At 39.5% G+C, this 21,557-nt stretch overlaps 1 protein-coding gene across 1 annotated transcript; it reads left to right on the top strand.

Annotated features, from left to right (window-relative positions):
* The first annotated feature begins 3,131 nt into the window (after nucleotides 1-3,131).
* brd2b (bromodomain containing 2b) lies at nucleotides 3,132-13,866 on the top strand. Its single transcript, XM_085365912.1, has 12 exons — nucleotides 3,132-3,233; nucleotides 5,542-5,830; nucleotides 6,136-6,273; nucleotides 7,275-7,419; nucleotides 7,683-7,846; nucleotides 8,065-8,565; nucleotides 8,758-8,886; nucleotides 9,022-9,267; nucleotides 9,368-9,618; nucleotides 9,805-10,121; nucleotides 11,795-11,923; nucleotides 13,321-13,866. Exons 1-12 carry the CDS (start codon nucleotides 3,202-3,204, stop codon nucleotides 13,449-13,451), a joined length of 2,472 nt encoding a protein of 823 aa, XP_085222038.1. The 5' UTR covers nucleotides 3,132-3,201; the 3' UTR covers nucleotides 13,452-13,866.
* Nucleotides 13,867-21,557: the final 7,691 nt, after the last annotated feature.

The raw sequence follows: 21,557 nt of genomic DNA, 5'->3' as shown, positions 1-21,557 counted from the left end.
CAGAGTGCCCAGTCCAACCCCTATTAAAAGGGAGTTACAATAATCCAAGCGTGAGGTTATAAAAGCGTGGATAATAGTCTCCAAGTCACGCCTTGAAAGAAAAGGTTTAACCTTCAACAGACGCCTGAGTTGATAGAATGACGATTTCACCACCCCATTCACGTGGCCATCAAAGGTAAGTGCAGAGTCGATTTTTAACCCAAGATTGGTAATCGAGCTCTTCAGGTGAGGGGTCAGAGCAGCAAGGTCAACATCAGGGATATCAGAGGAACAATTCGGGCCAAACAGAATTACTTCCGTTTTACGTTCGTTAAAATTTAAAAAGTTTTGAGCCATCCATGACTTAACATCACTAAGGCAATCAAGCAGGAGTCTAATTTGGGAGCTATCAGAATGACTGAAAGGAAAATAAAGCTGGCAATCATCAGCATATAGATGAAATGAAACTTTATGTTTACAAAAGATCGCACCCAGTGGCAGGAGATACAATGAAAACAGTAATGGCCCAAGAATAGATCCCTGTGGTACACCCCATGGCAGAGGGGCCACAGAGGACGATGACGAGCCCAACTTAACACAGAAGCTCCTGTTTGAGAGATATGATTTTATCCACAGGAGTGCAAAGCCAGAAATGCCCACACAATGCTGTAAACGAGAGATCAGCAGGTCGTGATCCACTGTGTCAAATGCAGCAGTCATATCTAGTAGTATAAGCACTACGTGTTTACCACAGTCCGTCGCTACCAGGATATCGTTCATAACCTTTATGAGAGCTGTCTCTGTGCTATGAAACGGCCTAAAGCCGGACTGAAAAACTTCAAACATATGAGAGTTGTTTAGATTCCATGATCAGTACTAAGTGGCTTTACAAAGAAACAAGAAAATATTCCTCTGAAAATGATCAGGTACTAGGTCTGGACTGAAAAAGCAGCCAGTGTCCAAAGAAAACTTTGAAACTCCACCAGAAAGCCTGAAGAACTATTGCTTAAGGCCACTTTAGAAAAATTTAAAGAATGTCTGACTCCTTGGAAGCAAAGAAGAAATGAGTTGTGACCTGAGACTTTTGCACAGTACTGTAGTTATTGGGTTGTTTTTTTTAGATTTTTATCTCACTGTGGTGAACCTGAACAGCAACTTGTGTTTTAATCAGCAGGACTCTCTTTGTTTTTAATAGGAAAATATATGAGGGTGGTCTTCTTCTTTAAGGCAACAGGGGTGAAAATCACCTGGCCATTTTAAGATGAAAACTTCAAGTCCAGCAACAGATCCGGTTAATTTGATACTTTTGTTTATCACCAGCTTGCTATGAACAGCTCATTATGAAAAAATACAATAAATCCAGGGGTATACAGCCTGTGTGTGTGACTGTGAAGGAATGCATCATGCCACATTTCACTTCAACAGTGCAAAGTGAGTCCAAATTAGAATTTCCATCAAATATCTACCCTTGTTTTGTGTTTTAGCCATCACAGCATACTACACTGTGTAACATTAACAAGTACAGGATAAAATAAAGTGTAGGTTTCCACCATATCATTCAACTGAACAGAACTTCAAGCAGCTAGACACAGTAAGGTTAACTTGTAGGTAAATTTGGACTGATTTTATATAAAAGGCTTCGATTGTAGGACAAAATACAGCTGATGAAACAATGCTATTTTCAAGTTGTTTCAATAAATACCGAAGTGATCAAATTGTTAAACGGTCTAACAGCTGATCGGTGATTCACAGCTGAACTCAGCATCCCTGTGTTGTGTACAAGACATTTACAGCTGATAGCTGGTTTGTTTTGCACCCTTTGCATAACGACGTTTACTTTCTTTATGGAGGTTTCTGGCGTGAGAGTGCAGAGCAATAAGGTTTAAAAACAGCTTTGTTTCACCAACTATTAGTCAGATGAACAAATCATAGCTTTGTAATGATGCTATGCGAATTTTAATGGTTAACATACTGCAAACCAAGTCCATCCAGTTACAATTAACACAATCCTGCATATGTTAAAACTCTCCAGGTTAGGGAAAGGTAAACAGTCTATCCTTTTTACTACAAAAGTTTTGAAAATTTAGCTCGAGACAACAAAAATGGCAAAATAGCTTAAATATTATAGAATATAAATGCCATTATTTTGGCTTATATGCAACATGGCAAAACAAATATGAACCCAAATATGTAAGTAATATTACGTAATAATAACAATATGTTAAAGAAAAATATCTCCATTTAAAATATATATTAAATATCTATTTAACACAGCAAAAATAAAACTTAATTTAAAATGCTTACTAATGAATACGTTTACGTAAAAACTTTACAGTCAGTGTACATTGTAATGAAAGTCGTGCGCACAGTACAGGGTAGAAATAAACTGTTGAAGCACAGATGATGCATCGCTATACAGATGTGTTGCATAAAAGATTTATTGTATCTGTCCTTGTGGCATTGAATCAGTCTGTTGGAGAATGTGCTCTATGGTGCAGCAGTGACGAGTGAAACCCGTTGCCACTGCTTGTCAACAATCCCAGTCTCCTCTTATTTTATTTTTATTTTTTGGGAAACTGCACATGTATCTGTCTTTCTATCTATCTAGACTGCAGGATACTGTTAAACATAGCTTCTTTAAAGCGGTTAGTCACGGAGTTGGAAAAAAAGATGTCCATTTTTTTGAGGGCATCAATCACAAAGCAGCTAAGGGGGTTATTTCATGAATGTGCCGCTTTAAATGGAAACATCTCACCAAAAAAAATAAAAAAATAAAAAAATACAGTTGCTACCCAGGTATTCCGCAGTGGGTTTAATAAAACGGAGATCACCTGCATGACAATCCAAACTCTCTTGAGGACAAAACATACTAATCCATATAGACAGAGAAGCGTTAGCCTGAAAATTACAGCAATTATTAACGCAGTGCGTCGCCAGATAGCTCATTACTGTATAAAAAATCTGAAACATGCAATATTTTCAGAGTACAAGATGTACAGACTGTGCTGTTTGACTGACACCTGCTTACAGCCAATTATGGCGCGGAATCATCGTCCACGTGACAGGAACGACGCGGTACTGCCACGAGAGGGGTTTATATAGGGTCAAGCGGAAGCGCTTAGTCGCCATTTCATTGCGGAGTTGGTCGCTGAGCGTTTTGTGGAAGTGCAGCGTCAACAGCGGCGAAAAATTGGATCGTAACAACACTCCGCCCTCACCCCAATGGAAGCCGCCGTCAACCCACCTCACGACAGGTAATGTCCGCAGTGTTTCGGGTCAAACTGAGGACATTTGCTGGGCTTTGTAGTCCGCGTGAGGATGGGAATTATGTAATAAAAACCACATTGTTGCTACGGTGACGTTACCGTTAGCCTCCGAGTAGCAAAACAGCGCTACCTCGTCAGCCAGTCTTATGATACAGCCCGCTTACGCTAGCTTACACAGGAGACTCAACTCTGCACATATTTCTGAAGTCCTCTGAATCTTAATATTTGCACACTGGTTTTGTGGAGCCTATATTTCCGTTTTCTTTAGCGTTTAGCTTCTAATTAGCAGGCAAATGACAGCTGCATCTCCATCGGCTAGGTCAGCCGGGTGCTCCCCGCCGGCTGTCTGTCTGTCGTGTCATTCATTGCTCATGCAACCTGCTGTCGCTAATGTAAAACAATATCATATAAGAAAACTAGTTATAAATAACCCGTCCACTGTTCCCCTTTCCCCCCACACACAACCTCTGCTTAACTGCAGCTTGGCAGTCCCAGGTGTATTGTTATATTTATAAAGCGCTGTTGCAGTCTGTCTCCGCTAGCTCGCAAGCTTAGCTTCCAGCTCGCAGCTTCTGTGCTGGTGAACAAACGCCCTGAGACTGTGGCAAAATGGCTGAAATTGCCTGATGGCCCGAGGGTTTTATCAAAATTTTTAAAAATTCTTTTCCGAGCAGTGCTCTTTAATAAATGTGGCGTTTGTGTCTTTTTGGACCCCTTATGGTCGTCAGATATTGGCTTCTGTCGTTGTGAAGAAGTGTTTACAAACAGCGAGGGCGGGGCGTCCAACCACGCGATCAGCAGCTGGTGGACTAGGAGTCTTTGATCAGTTTGACTAAATAATAACGACGGGTTGTTCAGCCTACGCTAATTTGTCTCTGTTTAGTAAAAACAGAAGCTGGTTAAATGCAGGTTCAAACACTAAAGCCATAATAGTCACATGGAGCCAAGTTGATAATTAAACGGTGTTTGTGTTTTTGCACAAATGTTGCGACTTTAGGTAGATTTTCTTTCACATAATCTTGTGTTCAGAACTAATTTGGAGAAAAGCACGTTAAGTTTTAAAATGCTTTCAGTAAAACAGCAATTCTGAATGTTTTTGTTCTCTGTGTGTGTTATTGGATGTATATTTGGATGTTTTTTTTTTTCATTTAATTGTTAAATGCTTCAAAACACTAAAGTAAGTAGAGCTTAAAACATTTGCCTGGAAATAGAAAAGTTCTTATGTTTACTACTCTGCAAATTCCTTTTTTTCGGCACCCTTAATGCTGTTTAGTAGTTATTTGTGCTGCTTGTATTCTGTTTGATGTAGAAAACCGGCTCATCGGCTTAGCCATTGTTTGTGTGTCAGTAGGGCATGTGTGTATTAAGCTGTGGTGCTCAGATGGAGGTGAGAAAGGACCGACTTTCTGTGTCCTTTAACTACATGAACTAGGTGACCTCTGTCATCGCATGGTGCATTGAAAAGTGCTCTTTATGGAACGTGGTGTTGTTGGACTACATCCAAACTGGAGATCATAACTTGCAGAGATGCTGATATCTCAAAAAGATTGCTTTCTTTTTAATTAACTCTCTTAAGGCCCATGGGGGAATTTGTTCTCTGCCCTGTTTATTATGGTGCATCTCCAGGGGAGACCACAGTGCTTGTGTAAGGCATTGATTGGCATATCCTCCATTTATTCCTTTGTGTGTGGGGAAAACCAGAGGAAACATTTTATCTGGAAAAGATAATCATGTTTATAAGTACTTATCTAGCGTGTCACTGTTGTTTGACTTTGAGGCTATTGTTTATAAGATTTATCTAGCTAAGTACAACTCTTATACTTTTTAGTAGTTTCTCTGTTACAACTTGATAAAGTGCAACAGTGAAACGGTCAAAACATAGACATCATCATCAAAGAAACTGAACCCAAACTTCTGAAGATTATCCAGACTGCCTGTATGTTTCTTGCTGAATTGCATATTACATGACATTGACTTTATTGCCTTATCAGCAGCATTCTTATAGGACAGTCATGGCTCCCATGGCAGTGCTAAAAGTTGCAACCTATAGATGAAATCCTGGTTTCCTAGATAACCATTGGGGGGGGGGTGTCTTATATTTTTCTTCTTTATCCTCTCCCACCTTAAAAGTTTATTTACAGCCAGCCAGCTTTTTCCACATGAGGTATTAAGGTAGCATTTCTTTCCTTCTTTTCCTTGTAATGTGGATGCAGGGTCTCTTTTTTTAAATTTTTAAATTTTTTTTAATCATTGTCATTAATTCTTCTCCTGTGCTTTTACATCTTCCTCACTCCAGCTCTCTGGTTGGGTTGTCCGGTGGTATGATGGACCAACACACAAGCTCGGGAAAACGCATTCGTAAGCCCTCCCTGCTGTACGAGGACTTTGAGAGCCCCTCCCTACCCCACACAATGCCCCAGGGTCCCCCTGCCCCTCCACAGCCCCCAGTGAAGGATCCTACCCGACCAGGCCGCATGACAAACCAGCTGCAGTACCTCCAGAAGACCCTGATGAAGTCTCTTTGGAGGCACCACTTTGCCTGGCCTTTTCAGGAGCCCGTGGATGCCTACAAGCTTAACCTGCCGGTGGGTTGAATCCAAGTGCTTTGATAAACCACTCGGAGTTTGAATGTGTCTACTTCCAGATGCTGAGATAAATATCCAATATTCTGTATTATTTTTTGGCTATTATAAATGATCCTTTCTGGTTTGTTAATAGATGATTGTATCTCAGGTTTTTTTGGGTTTTTTTAAAACATATTTTTAACATCTTGGGACCATTATGGAAAAGGTGTCCACACTTTAACAAGTAACCAAGTGGGATTGGTATTTCTGTAGAGCCATAAATTAAAAAGTTATTAATTTAAAAAAAATGCATTTTTTTCCCCAAGGATTACCATAAAATTATCAAACAACCCATGGACATGGGGACCATTAAGAAACGCTTGGAAAATAACTTCTACCGTAGTGCATGTGAGTGCATACAGGACTTCAACACAATGTTCACCAACTGCTACATCTACAACAAGGTAGGTCAAAAGGTAAAAAACACATTTTTATCCATGTTATTTATTCCATTTTAATTGATATTTGTTCCTTTCTCACAAGCTAGCATTCCCTTTGGATTGCATTTATTAACACAGTGATCTTACACTGAGCAGGCGTAGAACTGTGTTTTGTCAGCTCAGAGTGAAAAAATAAGTGTTAAAGTACAGTGTTTAATGATTTCTAGCAAACCAGTGGGGAAATCTAGCAAGATTTGGTGTTTGTTTTTTGTTTTTTTTTTTTGTTTTTTTAAATGACTTGACCAAAGTTGTGTGTATTTTTGTTAATGATCCAAGCAGAGGCACAGAAATTTTAGAGGCTATTTTTTTTTTTTTTTTAACCCTTCACCCTTTCCCTTTACTTTACACAAAATGCCCTGTGATTTCTCTGCTATTCTTCATAGCAAGAGAACATGTACTACATGTGCTCCTCAGCATAACTTAAGGGAAGCAAGGGAAAATTTTAAAGTGAAAGACAAAAGGCCTAATGACTGCAGAAATGTGCTACATGTAAATAATTTTGCAAAGCAGATTCAACTCAACCTAGATATGTAAATTAAGCAATGGCTTGTGTGTAACAGATCATTTCAATGATTATACAAACTTACATTTTGCATTAAGTTGTCTCGTAGATAACCATATGAAGTGTCTTAGCCTGGGATTTCTATGGTGATTGTTAACATCTTTATGTGGGAAAACAGTGGTTTAGTTTATATTATTATTTATGAAATGTAAGCACTAATCTTAGGAAATTCTTTTCAAGAATCTGTAATTATCTGTTTGATCTATTTACACATAACAATCAAAAGGGATGTTTTTAAAATTGCATGAATGTTCCTGTCAGTCTGTTAACAAATATACAAAAAAAATACAAAACCTTTATTGTTAAACTGAAATGACATTTATGCAAAAAATAGTACTTATATATTATTTGTGCTCATGTGTTGCTTTTTTTTTTTTTTTTTTTTTTTTTTCTCCCTGGTTAGCCAACAGATGACATTGTGCTGATGGCCCAATCCCTAGAGAAGATTTTTCTTCAGAAGGTGGCCCAGATGCCCGAAGAGGAAGTTGAACTTCCTCCTCCAGCTCCTCGGAACAAAAACAGCAGGGGAAGAGGTCGTAAATCTTCTGGTAAGTAGGGATGGAAATCGAGAACCGGTTCTACCAAGAACTGGTTCCTGGTAGTCGAATTCTTCAGAATCGTTAGTCTGCTTGCTTATCGGTTCTTCTACTTAGATATGCAAATTTGATTGAGCCATATTTTGGCAATTAAAGATGTTAAGATGTATTTATTTACAAGCAGGAAGGCATTATGAAAGCAACATTTATGATTGAGGTGGTGTTGTTGTGTAGCTGAATTGCAACTCTTAAATTTAATATTCTTTATCTACCAGCATCAAGGGCTCAGCAGGTGCCAGCAGTGTCCCAGTCAGCCTACTCCCCCTCATCCTCAGACACGGGGGATTCCATGCTGGCCAACTCTCCCCAGACTGTGCTAACTAAAAGCCTGCCACCAGCTAACATTATGGGTTTGCCTCCTACACAGCCCACAACCAAGGTATGTAAGACAGAATGCTGATTAGAAAAATTTGCATATCTAGATTTTAGCATGCAAAATCGATGTTGAAACACTTAAGTTCTTTTTTTAACAGCACTAAATGTGAAAGTAAACTGTCCTTTGTTAAAGATTTAGTATTTCAGTTGTGAGGATTATAAACCGTGTAACAAAGCCATAATAAAGTGATCACAACAATTTCCAACTTTTTCTTTCTATAGAAGAAAGGTGTAAAACGCAAAGCAGATACCACCACACCCTCTACCATGGGCTTCACTACTGTGGGCATGTCAGGAACGCCGCACATGGTGGGCTTGGGGAAAGGGGGACACGGGGGTCAAATCCATGACACGTCCATGCACACGGTCTCCTCAATGGGAAGCATAAGCTTGGAGACCCCACCTGGGATTGGGCTCGTCAGGAGTCCTGGAGGCCCTGTCCTGCTCCAGCCAATGATGGCTGGCACTGGACGCAGAGTTGGCAGCGGACGCCCCATCAAACCCCCCAAGAAGGACTTGCCCGATTCTGTTCAACCTCAGCCCTCAAGGAAGGGAAAACTCAGCCCGCAGCTGAGGTACTGCAGTGGGCTGCTGAAGGACATGTTATCAAAGAAACATGCTGCGTATGCATGGCCTTTCTACACACCTGTGGATGCAGCTGCACTCGGACTTCATGACTATCACGATATCATCAAGTGTCCTATGGACCTCAGCACCATCAAGGTGACTTCGAATGCGTGAAAGTGTGCTCGCAGTACTATAATAGTAATATTTCTTTTTACTAAACATACCATGTTGAAATGATAAAACACAGAAGGGGGAAGGATTTTAAATGTGAATGTAAAATGCAGTGGGGAAAAAAAAAATCTTCTATTAAAATCTAATAAATGTCCAATTCCTGTTTTTTACAATCAGAGGAAGATGGACTGTCGTGAGTACAGAGATGCTCAACAGTTTGCCAGTGATGTTAGACTGATGTTCTCAAACTGCTACAAGTACAATCCACCTGATCACGATGTTGTGGGGATGGCACGGAAACTACAGGTGAGCAGCAGTTACATGGACCAGGCGCCCTCACAGAGGCTTCTTCAGTTATATTTGCTACTTTATTACTCACTTTCCTCCTTTCTTACCATTTAACTTTTTTTTTTTTTTTCTTTTTTTCCCCCCATGTCTCAGGATGTCTTTGAGTTCCGTTTTGCCAAGATGCCAGATGAACCACACATGGAGCACACAGCCATGTCCATGAGTGGGCATCAAACATCCTCTTCATCATCTTCCTCCTCCTCATCCTCCTCATCTTCCTCCACCTCTGAGAGTGAGCCTAGCAGCGAGAGTGAGGAGAGTGAGAGCAGCCCAAGCTCAGACAGCGAGGAGGAGCGAGCACATCGCTTGGCTGAATTACAGGACCAGGTGTGCACACAAGTAAGATATTGAGTAGCTACTATTGAGGTATTGGAGGGTGTTTGTTGCATCAAACTAAACGTGGAAACAAAAACGTCTTTAATTTGTATATTTTTCTCAGCTCCGAGCCGTGCACGAGCAGCTAGCTGCTCTCTCCCAAGGCCCCATCGTCAAGCCCAAAAAGAAAAAGGACAAAAAGGACAAAAAGGAGAAGAAGAAAAAGAAAAAGCTGGAGAAGCGAAATCGAGGAGTCCGAAGCAGAGCAGGCTCTGAGGAATGGAAGATGCCCAGCAAGTTGAAGAGCAAATCTGCCAAAGCAGGTGGCTCCCAGGCCAAGAAAAGCCAGGGGAAGAAGAGTAACAAGAACAGCAAGTTAGTATAAAGAGTGAACCACCACACCAGTGTTTTTTTGTTTTTGTTTTTTTTTTTTAAACTTGATCTCATCTTCATCATACTTCCTTTTTGGGGTTTAGTGAAACAAATAATTATACTGTTCAACCAGTTAAATGTTTTGAATGCAAAACAGCTGATAGCTGTGCTCTTCTTCTGTTATTTCAGGACTTCAAAGAAGCCTTTCTACCCTCAACTTGCCACTTCCATGTTACCACACTATGACTCGGAGGAAGAGGAAGAGATCGTGCCCATGTCATACGATGAGAAGCGCCAGCTAAGCCTCGACATCAACAAGTTACCAGGCGAGAAGCTGGGTCGTGTGGTCCACATCATACAGTCCAGGGAGCCCTCACTGAGGGACACCAACCCTGAGGAGATTGAGATTGACTTTGAAACACTCAAACCATCCACACTGAAAGAGCTCGAGCGCTACGTGATGACATGTCTGAGGAAGAAGCCCCGTAAGCCGTATGCTGAACAAGGTAGATAAAATGACCACCAAGACAGCGCCAGCATATTCCTGTTTAGCAATATCTTGGATGTTTTTGTAATTGACAAGTTATTGAGTATCAGAACCTACTATCAGTACCTAACATGTGACATATGTTAAAGTCTGTAATGGCTAAGTACATCTTATGTAGGAAAAAATAGACTGTTAAACTTGGAGAGTAAAGTTGATGCTGAAGAAAGAACCTGTAGTTTTGACTCATGCAGCCACACACGGAGGGCAATTATATATTCTTATTAAGGGCTGATAGCGTCTGCGTCCAAATGCCCCTTCACTTCCCAAAGTCAAACAACCTGATCCAGTGTTGAGGTTAAATGGCACAAATGCTTTTGATTCCTGAAAGTTAACCGTATACTGGCTCTCACAGTTGATATAATCAAATTCTTGGAAAGAGGCTTTACAAGGCTGAGTGGATACTTTCTGCCTCTGCATTTCTAAACCCAGTATGTATTGTACTGCTGTAACTAAACAAGTTTTTGACATCAAAAACAAGAACCTAGTAGTTGTTTTTTTTTTTTTTTGTTTTTTTTTGTTTTTTTGTAATGAATGTAATAAAAGCTTGTGAGCGTAGGCTCTAGATTCTCTGTTCAGGTGACACATAGTAAGTTAGATACACTTGTAGTAAACAAATTACTGATTTATGACTGAAAATGTACTAATGCAACAGTCTGTGGGTGGACAGTGAACGCCAGTTAACCAAAGAGTATGAAGTACAATGGTTGGCAAGAGTTTTACATCCTGTGATGAATCTCAGTGCTCCATGATAAACAGCATCCAACATCTGTAAAGAGCGTTCATAGTGGTTGGTGCTTAACAACAAATGATACATAAGTTGATATATAGAAAAGATTATGTATATTTAAAGAAAAAAAAAAATAATTAAGAACCTTAATCGGTGCCATCTAAGTTTGGACTTGGAAACGATTGTACACTAGTTTTAATGCAGGAAAAATAACAGTTTTCCTGCACAAAAATATCTGGTTTTCATGACAATAGTGTGTAATATTTCCCTGACTGGACTGACAAGAGAAATAAAACTGTAGCAGAGGATTACGCCTATCTGACAGGCATGTAGTTTAGTTTAACCAGTTTAACCACATCACCTCGGTGTTCCACTCAAATCTTTCTATCTAGCGCCCTCCTTCATGTCTGTCAGTGACAGAGAGGCTAGGTTTCCTCTTGACATTAAGTTCTGAGTTGACGTGTATTTGATTAGCTCTTTGGCTACACAGAATGAAAACCTGACGGGTAAAGGCCAGAGTCTATGGAGACAGACTTGAGACTGAAAGTCTTAATTTCACTACAAATCATTTCTTTGTATGTTATAACTTCTCTCTGCAGCAGATGCTAAGCTAAAGCACCAACAAAGTGAATAGAAGTAGCTAAAGTTGATAGTTTCTTCAAATATTTGACGCTGCCCCCTGGTGACTGGTCACAACTACAGCATGTAGATATGACTGCAGAGCTCAGCGTAGCACTACTAAGCTGCTACTTAAAATTAGTAAAGAGAGCAAGAAATTTAATCTCTGTATTTAACTTGACACTACTCAGTACTGACTTAGAAATGGTGTGACACAGTATACTTACCACTGTATTTCTGTTTGGTCCCCAGCTCTGTAACAACCTTTTTATCATCTTATATTGCAGCAGCAAAGAAAGGCAGCATTGGCAAGTCTAAAGAGGAGCTGACCTTGGAGAAGAGGAGGGAGCTAGAGAGGAGGCTGCAAGATGTCAGCGGACAACTCAATTCAGTCAAGAAACCCACGAAACCTAAAGGTAAGCTCTCACATCATCACATTTCTGTGTGGATGCAAACATGTCTGGTTTTCAGAGCAGCTTACAGATTCTCTACGTTACTCAAATACTGTGCACTTCAATAATTCAGCGAAGATGGCACAGCGTTTCAAGTGTAGAGTTGGCCTTTGCTCCCTGTGCGAGTTCCCTCAAGTACTCCAGACATGCATGTTAGGTTAAATAGTGACTCTAAATTGGGAGAGACAGAACGGTTGGATTTGACTTGTGTTCTAGTTTGTATAGTCAGGACAGTCTTTTCATATAATGCTATACTTGGTAACAAACTACCTTAAAAATCCCTCTGAGATGTAAATGTGTTTTGGTTGTGTAAATCTACAGTAAGCCATCGTAATAATATGGAATGCCTCATGTGTGTGAAGGTGTCTGAGACTTTTGCTGATCATTAGAAAACCAGTTTGTTTATTTCTTTAAAGTGTGGACAGGGCTTTTGTTTCGCTTATCTGCATACCATAATGGGCTTTTATTTGAGAAACACTCGTAGGGGTTTTCTTTATTATTTTAGGGTCTTAACCTTACAATAACAGGCAACTGTTGTTGTGATATAGTGCTATATAAATACAATTGAATTGAAAATTGAATTTCATTAAAGTATCTTCTTCTCTCCTGCTGCTTAAAGATTGTATGAAGAGTAAGAACATTTATCGGCCTGTAAATGCATTAGTAGCAGGGAGGGATTAAACCAGGAGTGTAGATCAGAATGAGCGAGAAAAATGGCAAAGTATTTAAACACCATGGTTGTGTGCTGAAGCGGGATGCATAGTATTAGACATGTGTGCGCCTGTGCCCCCACACAAGCAGGGATTTAGAAAGTGTTGCGCTAAAACCTTTTTAAACCGTGTGCACACTTTCTAGAGCGATTCAAGCCTGTTATGGTGACGTTTAGACTATATTTAAGGCTGTACATCTTAAGGTTTTTCCTCTTTTGATTTGCAAAAGAGCACAATGTGTACAGCTGGCTTTAGATGGAAAGAAGATACTATTTCTGTGTTTACACAGATTAAGTTGTGAATCTAGAGTTTTATGCATCAGGCCCCTGGAGTTTATCAGTCTTTCTACCCTGTGTGTATTTGAGTTGCAGTTTTAACTTCTGTTTACATGTTATCCCCTGGCCATTATATCACATCTGGCTATAAATGAGCTATTCTTTTGTTTTAGGAAACTTTGGCTCCAGTGGTTCACACTCTCCATCACTAGACTGTTTGTAGAAGCAGAATTGTCTGTAAAAACCAGATGAAATGTGAGGTTTTGCACGTATGGGCTGTTTTGGCAAAGACGCTGAGAGAAACACTTCAGTGCTTTCTTCCTTTTCGTACAGGTGCATCCATTAAACATTGTTCTCTTTGCTATTTTCTCCTCAGTGGAAAAGCCGAGTGCAGTGGAGACTCACGCCCAGCCATCACGCCTCAGCGGAAGCAGCTCCAGCTCAGACTCGTCCTCTTCCTCCTCCTCATCCTCTTCCTCAGACAGCAGTGATTCAGACTCGAGTTGAGATTGTTAGCAAAAAACTAAGAAGTCAAACGCTAATGTCTCAGGGACTTGGGCTGGCCCAGGACACATCACGCCCTGAAGCGATAGTTGGCTGAGATTGAACACTGCAACAAAAAACACTCCAAATGGACTCCTGTAATCCTGTAATGTTTTGAATGTTGGATTGAGGGATGTGGAACAATGTCTTTGTGGATTATTGTAGAACCCAAACACTAAATGCCTTGTTCTCCCCTTCCTTCCCTTTGTAAATACTTGTACAAATTTATGTTTCTTTTATAAAGAAGATTTTTATGGGGATCCCTGAAGAGGGAGGTGGAGTAATAATTAAAAAAAATTGATGTGGAAAGACGGGCCTGACTGAAAAATCTGTTTGGCTGGCCTTACACTGTCTCCTTTTGGTGAAAGAATGGAAGAGCGTCATATTTTATTTGTTTTCTCCTCCCACCCACATATCCTCAGATGTTACTGGAATTGAAACCAGCAACCTTTTGGTCTCAAGCCTTGCTTTTCTAACAATTTTAGATGAACCCCTAGACTCAGCCTTAATGATTGTTCATAACGGTTACAATATTTGGAGAAATCCAATACTGTTGACAGATCTGGCATCCTGAGCTGCATTTCAAAGCATGCTATGGGATCTTCCATATTCAGGTCAGTTTGAGATTTAGATTTCTCTGTTATGTTTACATAAGTTCTCAGTTTAACAATAACATTAATGCTGCAGTCTGTTTTAGTAGAGTAACAGTTTAATGTACTATAAATACAAAGTTTAGCAGCTAAGATAGATATTCATTAAATTTGTACAGAGTTTTGTGGCTGCACTGTTCTCCTAAAAAGCCACCAGCTATTTTAAGACCGACAAGTCTTATAAACACGTCTCAAGCTGAACTCATTTCTTACAACTTACTTTGACGTTTTCATCCTTCATTACATCAAACAGTAACTCGAGTGTCCGTCTATTTCTGAGCTGAAAGCAAGCTGCTGAATGTTATCATGTTACAGTTTCTAATTTCCATATTAATTTCCTGAACATCTGAAGTATTGCATTACCATTTCTTGCAGACCTCTGTAGCACTTGAAAACACTGGCTGCTCAGCGCTGACTGGAACAAATAGTGACGACTGATTAAACTCAAGCTGAAAACAACACTTTTCCTGTAAACCGATAGGAGAGCCCTCATTGTACATGCATAGTTGAAGCTGTTGATGAATGTTCAGTAAAGATATGCTTGTATATAATTCAGCTGTATTTGCTGTTGCACAAACTAATGTATTTCTGCTGTTTGGTCTCCTTTTTCCCCTCCCAGTTACCCTTTTTGCTTTTTTTATTTTTTATTTTTAAGAAAAAAACATGTTATCTCTCATTCCAGTTAGTTGTCTTGGTTGTTTTCTGAAGAGGATTCACATGCTGCCTCTCAGAAGCAAACCTTTCATTTGACAGGTGTTTATTAAAAATAACTTCTGTAGAACAAATGTGAGATGTGGGAGTTTTGCTTTGAAGCGTGTTACGCAGCTGCAATAACTGCATATGGATAAAGTTGATCAGACAAACCAGAAAGGTTTAATTTTGTATTATTTATTATATTTTATTAATTTTTATTAATTTTTTTTTATTAATTTTTATTAATAATATAAAGATTAATTTTATTCATAAATATTTTATTATTTATTTTGTTAAGCGATGCGACAATCAGTGAGCAGCAGTGTGGCTTCATGTTTTGAGAGCATTGGTTTGGGTGATGAACAGGTTAAGAGCATATTTGTGTGACAGCATAACAAGATTAATGGCCCCATGTGGGCTGTGAACCAGAGGTGTGGACTCGAGTCACATGACTTGGACTCGAGTCAGACTCGAGTCATTAATTTTATGACTTTAGACTTGACTTGAAAAAATGTTCTAAGACTTGTGACTTGACTTGGACTTTTACACCAATGACTTGGGACTTGAATTGGACTTGAACCGGTTTACTTGAAAAGACTTGATATTTTACCCCAAATATAAAATTTAACATGCATATTATATAGAGATTGAAAATGTGACGTCATTCACGGGTAGAACCGCAAAGGATTCTGGGAACTCGTGGCAAGCGGTACTAGCGCACGCAGGCTTTCAATTAAAATCAGTTACACAGCGATAAAAAGAAACACAAAAATGTCAAGAAGCTGTTGTATCATTAACTGCAATAGCCGGTCGCATGACAGCCACGGGAAGCCGACGGGTAAAGAGATCGGTTGTTATCGGATTACGTCGTTGAAGAGAAATTGTTCAAGCCATGTTTCCGAAGTAACAAAGACGCGACTGGATTGCAGCCATTCAAAGATCAAATATAACGTCCCAGAACACTCCAGCTCACAGGTTAGTCTGCTCCAAGCATTTACACGAAGGTCAGTCTGCTGTTGTAGTTAATACGTCATTTTTCTTAACATAATTAGTGATATAGGTTACAAGCAAGTCTGGCGCTGAACAGAAATTGTCGCGCTATGCTCCTTTGTTTATTGTGCATAAATAGTGAATTGTCCTGACACAATATTGCGTTTCGCTTCTGTTATTATGGTACATTGACAAAAACATATACTTTTATTCACAGGATAAAACAGGTTTTTTGTATCACCAATTGTCCAGTACGATTACAACATACAATATTATTGTCACTGCTACATTTCTGTGATGGGTACCAGAAATTATTTCCACTGCTAATTAATTACCGTTGAGCTCAAAGGTTATATTAATAAACGGTTAACGAATGTGTATTTATGACGACGATTTGTGAGACTGGTAAACTTATGATACGTACGATGGTCTTTCGTTCTACACGGTGCATTTCAAGGTCCTGCACCCATCCGTCGGTAAACTGTACCTGGGCTTGTTGCAGTGACCTGAAGTTACTAAACTTCATGAGTGTATGCACTCACTCCAAGAACCGTATGATTATAAATATGCATATAAATATGCTACAATGAGATAGCTGACTTCATCTAACTAGCAAATGTTGTCCAGGCTACGTTGGTGATACAGTTTTTTTTAATGTGTATGATATTTTTGTCATGCGATTTTAAAGCTGGTCCTACAACCGCATCCAAGAATAACATGCAGCTTATCTCAGAACTGTCGGTGAAAATTATTCTAGGAGCTAGGTTTAATTGAGCTGCATTTTAAAGAGGTGCAATTTCACAATTTGTGTATATTTTCCAAGTTCACTATTTTGTCATGTGTTGAGAAAAACACAGATTTTAAAATTACATGGTCTAATATTTACATTTAGCATATAACTGCAACATTATTTTTTCGTTTGTTTTTTTTAAAGACTCGAAAGGACTTGAAATTCAAAGTTTCAGACTTGTGACTTGACTCGGACTTTTACACCAGTGACTTGAGACTCGACTCTGACTTGCCTGACATTACTTGAGACTTGACTTGAGACTTGAGGATAAAGACTTGAGACTTACTTGAGACTTGCAAAACAATGACTTGGTCCCACCTCTGCTGTGAACTATAAAGTTAGCAGTTTGCCTTTCCCCCCCTTTCTACTAATATATTCTGACATTTAGAAGCTCAGCATTAATAACAAGGAAATTGCTCCAGCAGGTGGCAGCAGTTATTCATATTAAAATCTCAGTGAAAACCAGCAACTGGTTCATGTTAAGACCGTCATCTCCGAATCCACTGGTACCCAGTTTGATATTGGGGAGGGACGACCTTGAAAAGGTGAAACCTGCTCTGTTGGTTATTTTGAAGCTCAAAAATACCAGAAGGTGTTTAATGTGTTGCCAGTGATGCTGATTAACTGCCACCCATAATGGTGCTGGAGCAACTTTTTATATCAGAAACCTTTGAAAAAAAAAGAAAGAAGAAGAAGCAAAAACAACACAGTGATGTTTTTGCTGAAATGGAGTATGCTGTAAAAAAAGGGAATACATCCTGTGGTCAGTTAAAATTTACCAGCAGAGGCATTTGCATCAGTATTATAACTAGTGTTCAAGAGACTTTTTGAATGCCTCTTGTTCTAAAATGTTACTATTTTTATCCATTTGAATATTTTCCCAGCCAGGCTACATCTGAACAACAGAAAGCATCATGGTTGGTTACCTGCCAGTGTCTAATGGAGCCAAAAAGCATGGCTGCTAACAATTTTTGGAGCAGCTTGGCTGGTGTTAATAAGTAATGCTCCACATTATTTGAATTCTCAGCCCATATTTAGCTCATGCACAGACACTGTATTGCTCACAAAAGCTGCTTTAAACAGCTCGACTGCGCACAAAAATATGTTATATTATCATGTAATATCGTAGGTGGTGGTTAGCACTGTCACCTCACAGCAAGGAGGTCCTCGGTTGGAGTCCAGTCATCAGTTATGTTATGTTGATCCTATCACCTGTAGTGTATGTCCTGAAACCTTGCAGGGCAATGGATGTGTCACCGCAGACTGGCAAAGACTCATAGGTGAGGAGAGAAAAGACTTCATTTGGCATCTTCACTCATCTCTTTTCACTCTCTGTGTGTTTATAGATCAGTTTGCATTTAATCTTTAATAATTAGTTATTATTAATCTCTGTCTCTCTTTCATAGTGCTTGTCTAATCTTCCTGTCTGCCTCTCCTAACCCCCCAAACAGTCACGGCAGATGGCCACCCCACCCCGAGCCTGGTTATCTGGAGGTTTCTTCATGGGAAGTTTTTTCCTTCGTATTGTCGCCAAGTGCTTGCTCAAAGGGGGTCACTTAATTGTTGTGTGTTTCTCTGTGTTATTGTAGGGTTTTGACCTTACAGTACAAAGCACCTTGAAGTGACTGATCAAATAATTTAACTTTGAAATAGAGATTTTTGTTTTTCTTTGGCAAAAATAATAATAATAAAAAAAAAATGTTGAATGAAGCAACAGGAAAATGTACTAAAGGCATCAAAAGTAAAGGTGTTCCACCTTTATAATAATGTCATATTCTGTGTTATCATATTGAGTAAACAATGATTCTAATATCTAGACAATTGTTGGAAATAGGCCACTATTAATTAAAAAAAAATCAGTTTTCTACCAAATTAAACTGTAGCAGTATGAAGGGAGCAAAAGAGTGCAGTGTTGTTATTGAAAGGAGTCATTAAGGAGCATTCTGATGTTTGATAGAAAAGCAGGTGAGCAAAAATCCCCAAGCTGCAGGTAATCCTCCTGTAATCGTACTTATATTATGAGTGCAAGTTAAAGTGAAACCCACTGTTTTGAATTATCTTGCATCCTTCTTTTGGTGTGAACACAGATTAAACTAAAATCATTATGATTAAAAATCTATGTGTCGACTCTTTTGCCTATTGACATTGCTCTTAAAATATTTATATATTCTGTGTTTTCAAAGAAGTATGAAATCCTGGCATTAATTGATCTTCTTAATTTTAACTTATAGTGCAGAGAGCAGTACAAGCACAGATACTCAAACCTCACCCAGGAGACGTCCAGGAGGCATCCTAGTCAGATGCTGAGACGACGTTAACTGGCCAGGGGAGATCACTGTCATGTATGTGCTCCGGCAAATCTACAGCAACTGTGTGACTCTATCATGTCCCAAATCTCTGATACTCAACAATCTGTTTCCAGCACCTTGTTGGTACTACCAAACTGTAACTAATGAAGTGACCAGTGACCCTCCAATATCACTGCTAATTACAAAGCAGTAGTTCTGAATAAATGAACTGTGAAATATTAGACTGTCAGTTGTTTATAACAAATCAGTTTTAGAGATGAATGTTGTCACTATTAGGATCAGGCTCACACTTTCAAAGTCTTTGTGCATCTGCTTTCAATATAGAACTATAATAGTAATATCAAACTTCTTGTTGTTACTTTAATTACTATTTCAGACTGAAAGCACCAATGATGCAGACACTTTAACGTGTGTTCTTCCACTTTGCGGCACAATGTGTTTATTTATCTAATAAAATATAAGCAAATGCGTGCTTTGGCATATTGTGCTGTAATGCATTTAAGGTTATTGCGTTTGTGAACTCATGGCACACATGAAGGGAAGTGGAAAATGTTATTCCTTTATTCTGCACTGCAAGCAAAACACATTGAAACGAAAGAGGACAATTGTATTACAGAGTCTCGTGTGTATTAACCCTTCATGGATGAGATAGCTGCCACATTTTAATATGGGAGTGTGTGCAGCTTCTGAGGAATGAATTCCTGTGTGTTAACCCCCCCAAAAATCTAAATTCAGCAGCTTTGATTTTGCATTAACAGAACATATATATTCAAAGGGCTAAAGTCTTTCATACCTTGGGCTTTGTAAAACAAGATCAATATTTCAATTGGACTCCACTGATGGAGCAGACAGAACAAATGCTGAACAGCAGATTGGTGTCTGGAAGTAGCAGTGCCGAGTACCGCAATCATGGCAATTATGTTACATGGGAAAGAATCGAAGTAGACTGACGACTTTTCTGTTTGCTCATTTACATGTAAGTGCTGCTATTAAGTATTTTTAGGCATGACAACAAAAACACAGCTGTGCAAAACCAAAGCACTTGTTCACTGCAGCATGGCCCTTGCATATCCGCTGGTTTATTTATTTTGCGAGAACAGGATGGAGTTTAGTTCTAGAGCACAAGAAGGTTTAGGAATGTGATTGTATCTATATGATTTTGCAGGAATGATGAGGTGGTGTTGTTTTTCATGTATTCCTGGTTAGAGTATTAGATAGTTTGATGAAATTACAGCCATATTTTAAAATGGAATAGAAATGCTGAATTGTAAAAGTGATTTTCTCACAATTGTGACAAACCACAGGGAAGATGACCCAAATGTAGGACACACAAAAGGCAGAGAGAGTTGATCTATATTCTTTATCAATGCCAAGGTTGCACACAGGAAGCAAAGCAAGGCTCACCAGGGGCAGGCAAAAGGCAAAAACCAACAAAAGTCTCAAAATGCATGCACAAGCAAATCAATTGCAAACTGAAGAAAAACAAGAGAAAATCCCTGAAAGGTTTGAGGAAAAAAGAGGACAAGTAGGCAAATGAAAGACAGGAGGCATGTAGAGTGGCTTGCCAAAGTATTCGGCCCCCTTGAACTTTCCCACATTGTCACATTACAGCCACAAACATGAATCAATTTTATTGGACTTTCACGTGAAAGACCAACACAAAGTGGTGCACACGTGAGAAGTGGAACGAAAATCATACATGATTCCAAACATTTTTACAAATAAATAACTGAAAAGTGGGGTGTGCGTAATTATTCAGCCCTCTTTGGTCTGAGTGCAGTCAGTTGCCCATAGACATGCCTGATGAGTGCTAATGACTAAATAGAGTGCACCTGTGTGTAATCTAACGTCAGTACAAAGTCCCGTTTGCAGTTTGCCACAAGCCATGTGGGGGACACAGCAAACATGTGGAAGAAGGTGCTCTGGTCAGATGAGACCAAAATAGAACTTTTTGGCCAAAATGCAAAACGCTGTGTGGCTGAAAACTAACAATGCACATCACTCTGAACACACCATCCCCACTGTCAAATATGGTGGTGGCAGCATCATGCTCTGGGGCTGCTTCTCTTCAGCAGGGACAGGGAAGCTGGTCAGAGTTGATGGGAAGATGGATGGAGCCAAATACAGGGCAACCTTGGAAGAAAACCTCTTGGAGTCTGCAAAAGACTTGAGACTGGGGCGGAGGTTCACCTTCCAGCAGGACAACGACATAAAGCCAGGGCAACAATGGAATGGTTTCAAACAAAACATATCCATGTGTTAGAATGGCCCAGTCAAAGTCCAGATGTAAATCCAATCGAGAATCTGCTTCCGTTCCGTCCATTTTTTTTCATTAAATTGCTCGAAGAAAATAATTTAACCCATAATTCTCTGTCCTGACTCACTCTGCTTTGAAACATGCTATCCAGCAGCTAATTTAGCCAATTTTTGCTCTAATCCTTTTTATGCCCCAGTGCCTCCAAAATGTTGAGGTCCATCTGACCAAGTTGGCTTGATTACAGCTCTTTTGGATTTTCTCCTCAAAAGGTGAAGTGAGCTGGCCGAGAGGTGGCGGTCCTCATCTATGAGCTGTCTGCTCTCATTTGTTTCTCAGCCAACTGGACTCAAGACTTTAATCATACCTGGAGCTGCCACCTAA

Source organism: Diplotaxodon limnothrissa, linkage group LG11 (assembly GCF_057381915.1).
Source record: "Diplotaxodon limnothrissa isolate DT_005_m linkage group LG11, D_limnothrissa_male_GT1.1, whole genome shotgun sequence".
NCBI classification, from domain to species: domain Eukaryota; kingdom Metazoa; phylum Chordata; class Actinopteri; order Cichliformes; family Cichlidae; genus Diplotaxodon; species Diplotaxodon limnothrissa.
The sequence above is the reverse complement of the archived record's forward strand: the minus strand, read 5'-3'. Positions and strand labels throughout refer to the sequence as shown.

Coding starts and splice junctions, on each gene's coding strand:
- brd2b (XM_085365912.1), top strand. CDS start 3,202: ATGGAAGCCGCCGTCAACCCACCTCACGACAG. Junction 6,274..7,274: donor ACTGCTACATCTACAACAAG/GTAGGTCAAAAG, acceptor CTCCCTGGTTAG/CCAACAGATGACATTGTGCT. Junction 11,924..13,320: donor GAAACCCACGAAACCTAAAG/GTAAGCTCTCAC, acceptor TTTTCTCCTCAG/TGGAAAAGCCGAGTGCAGTG.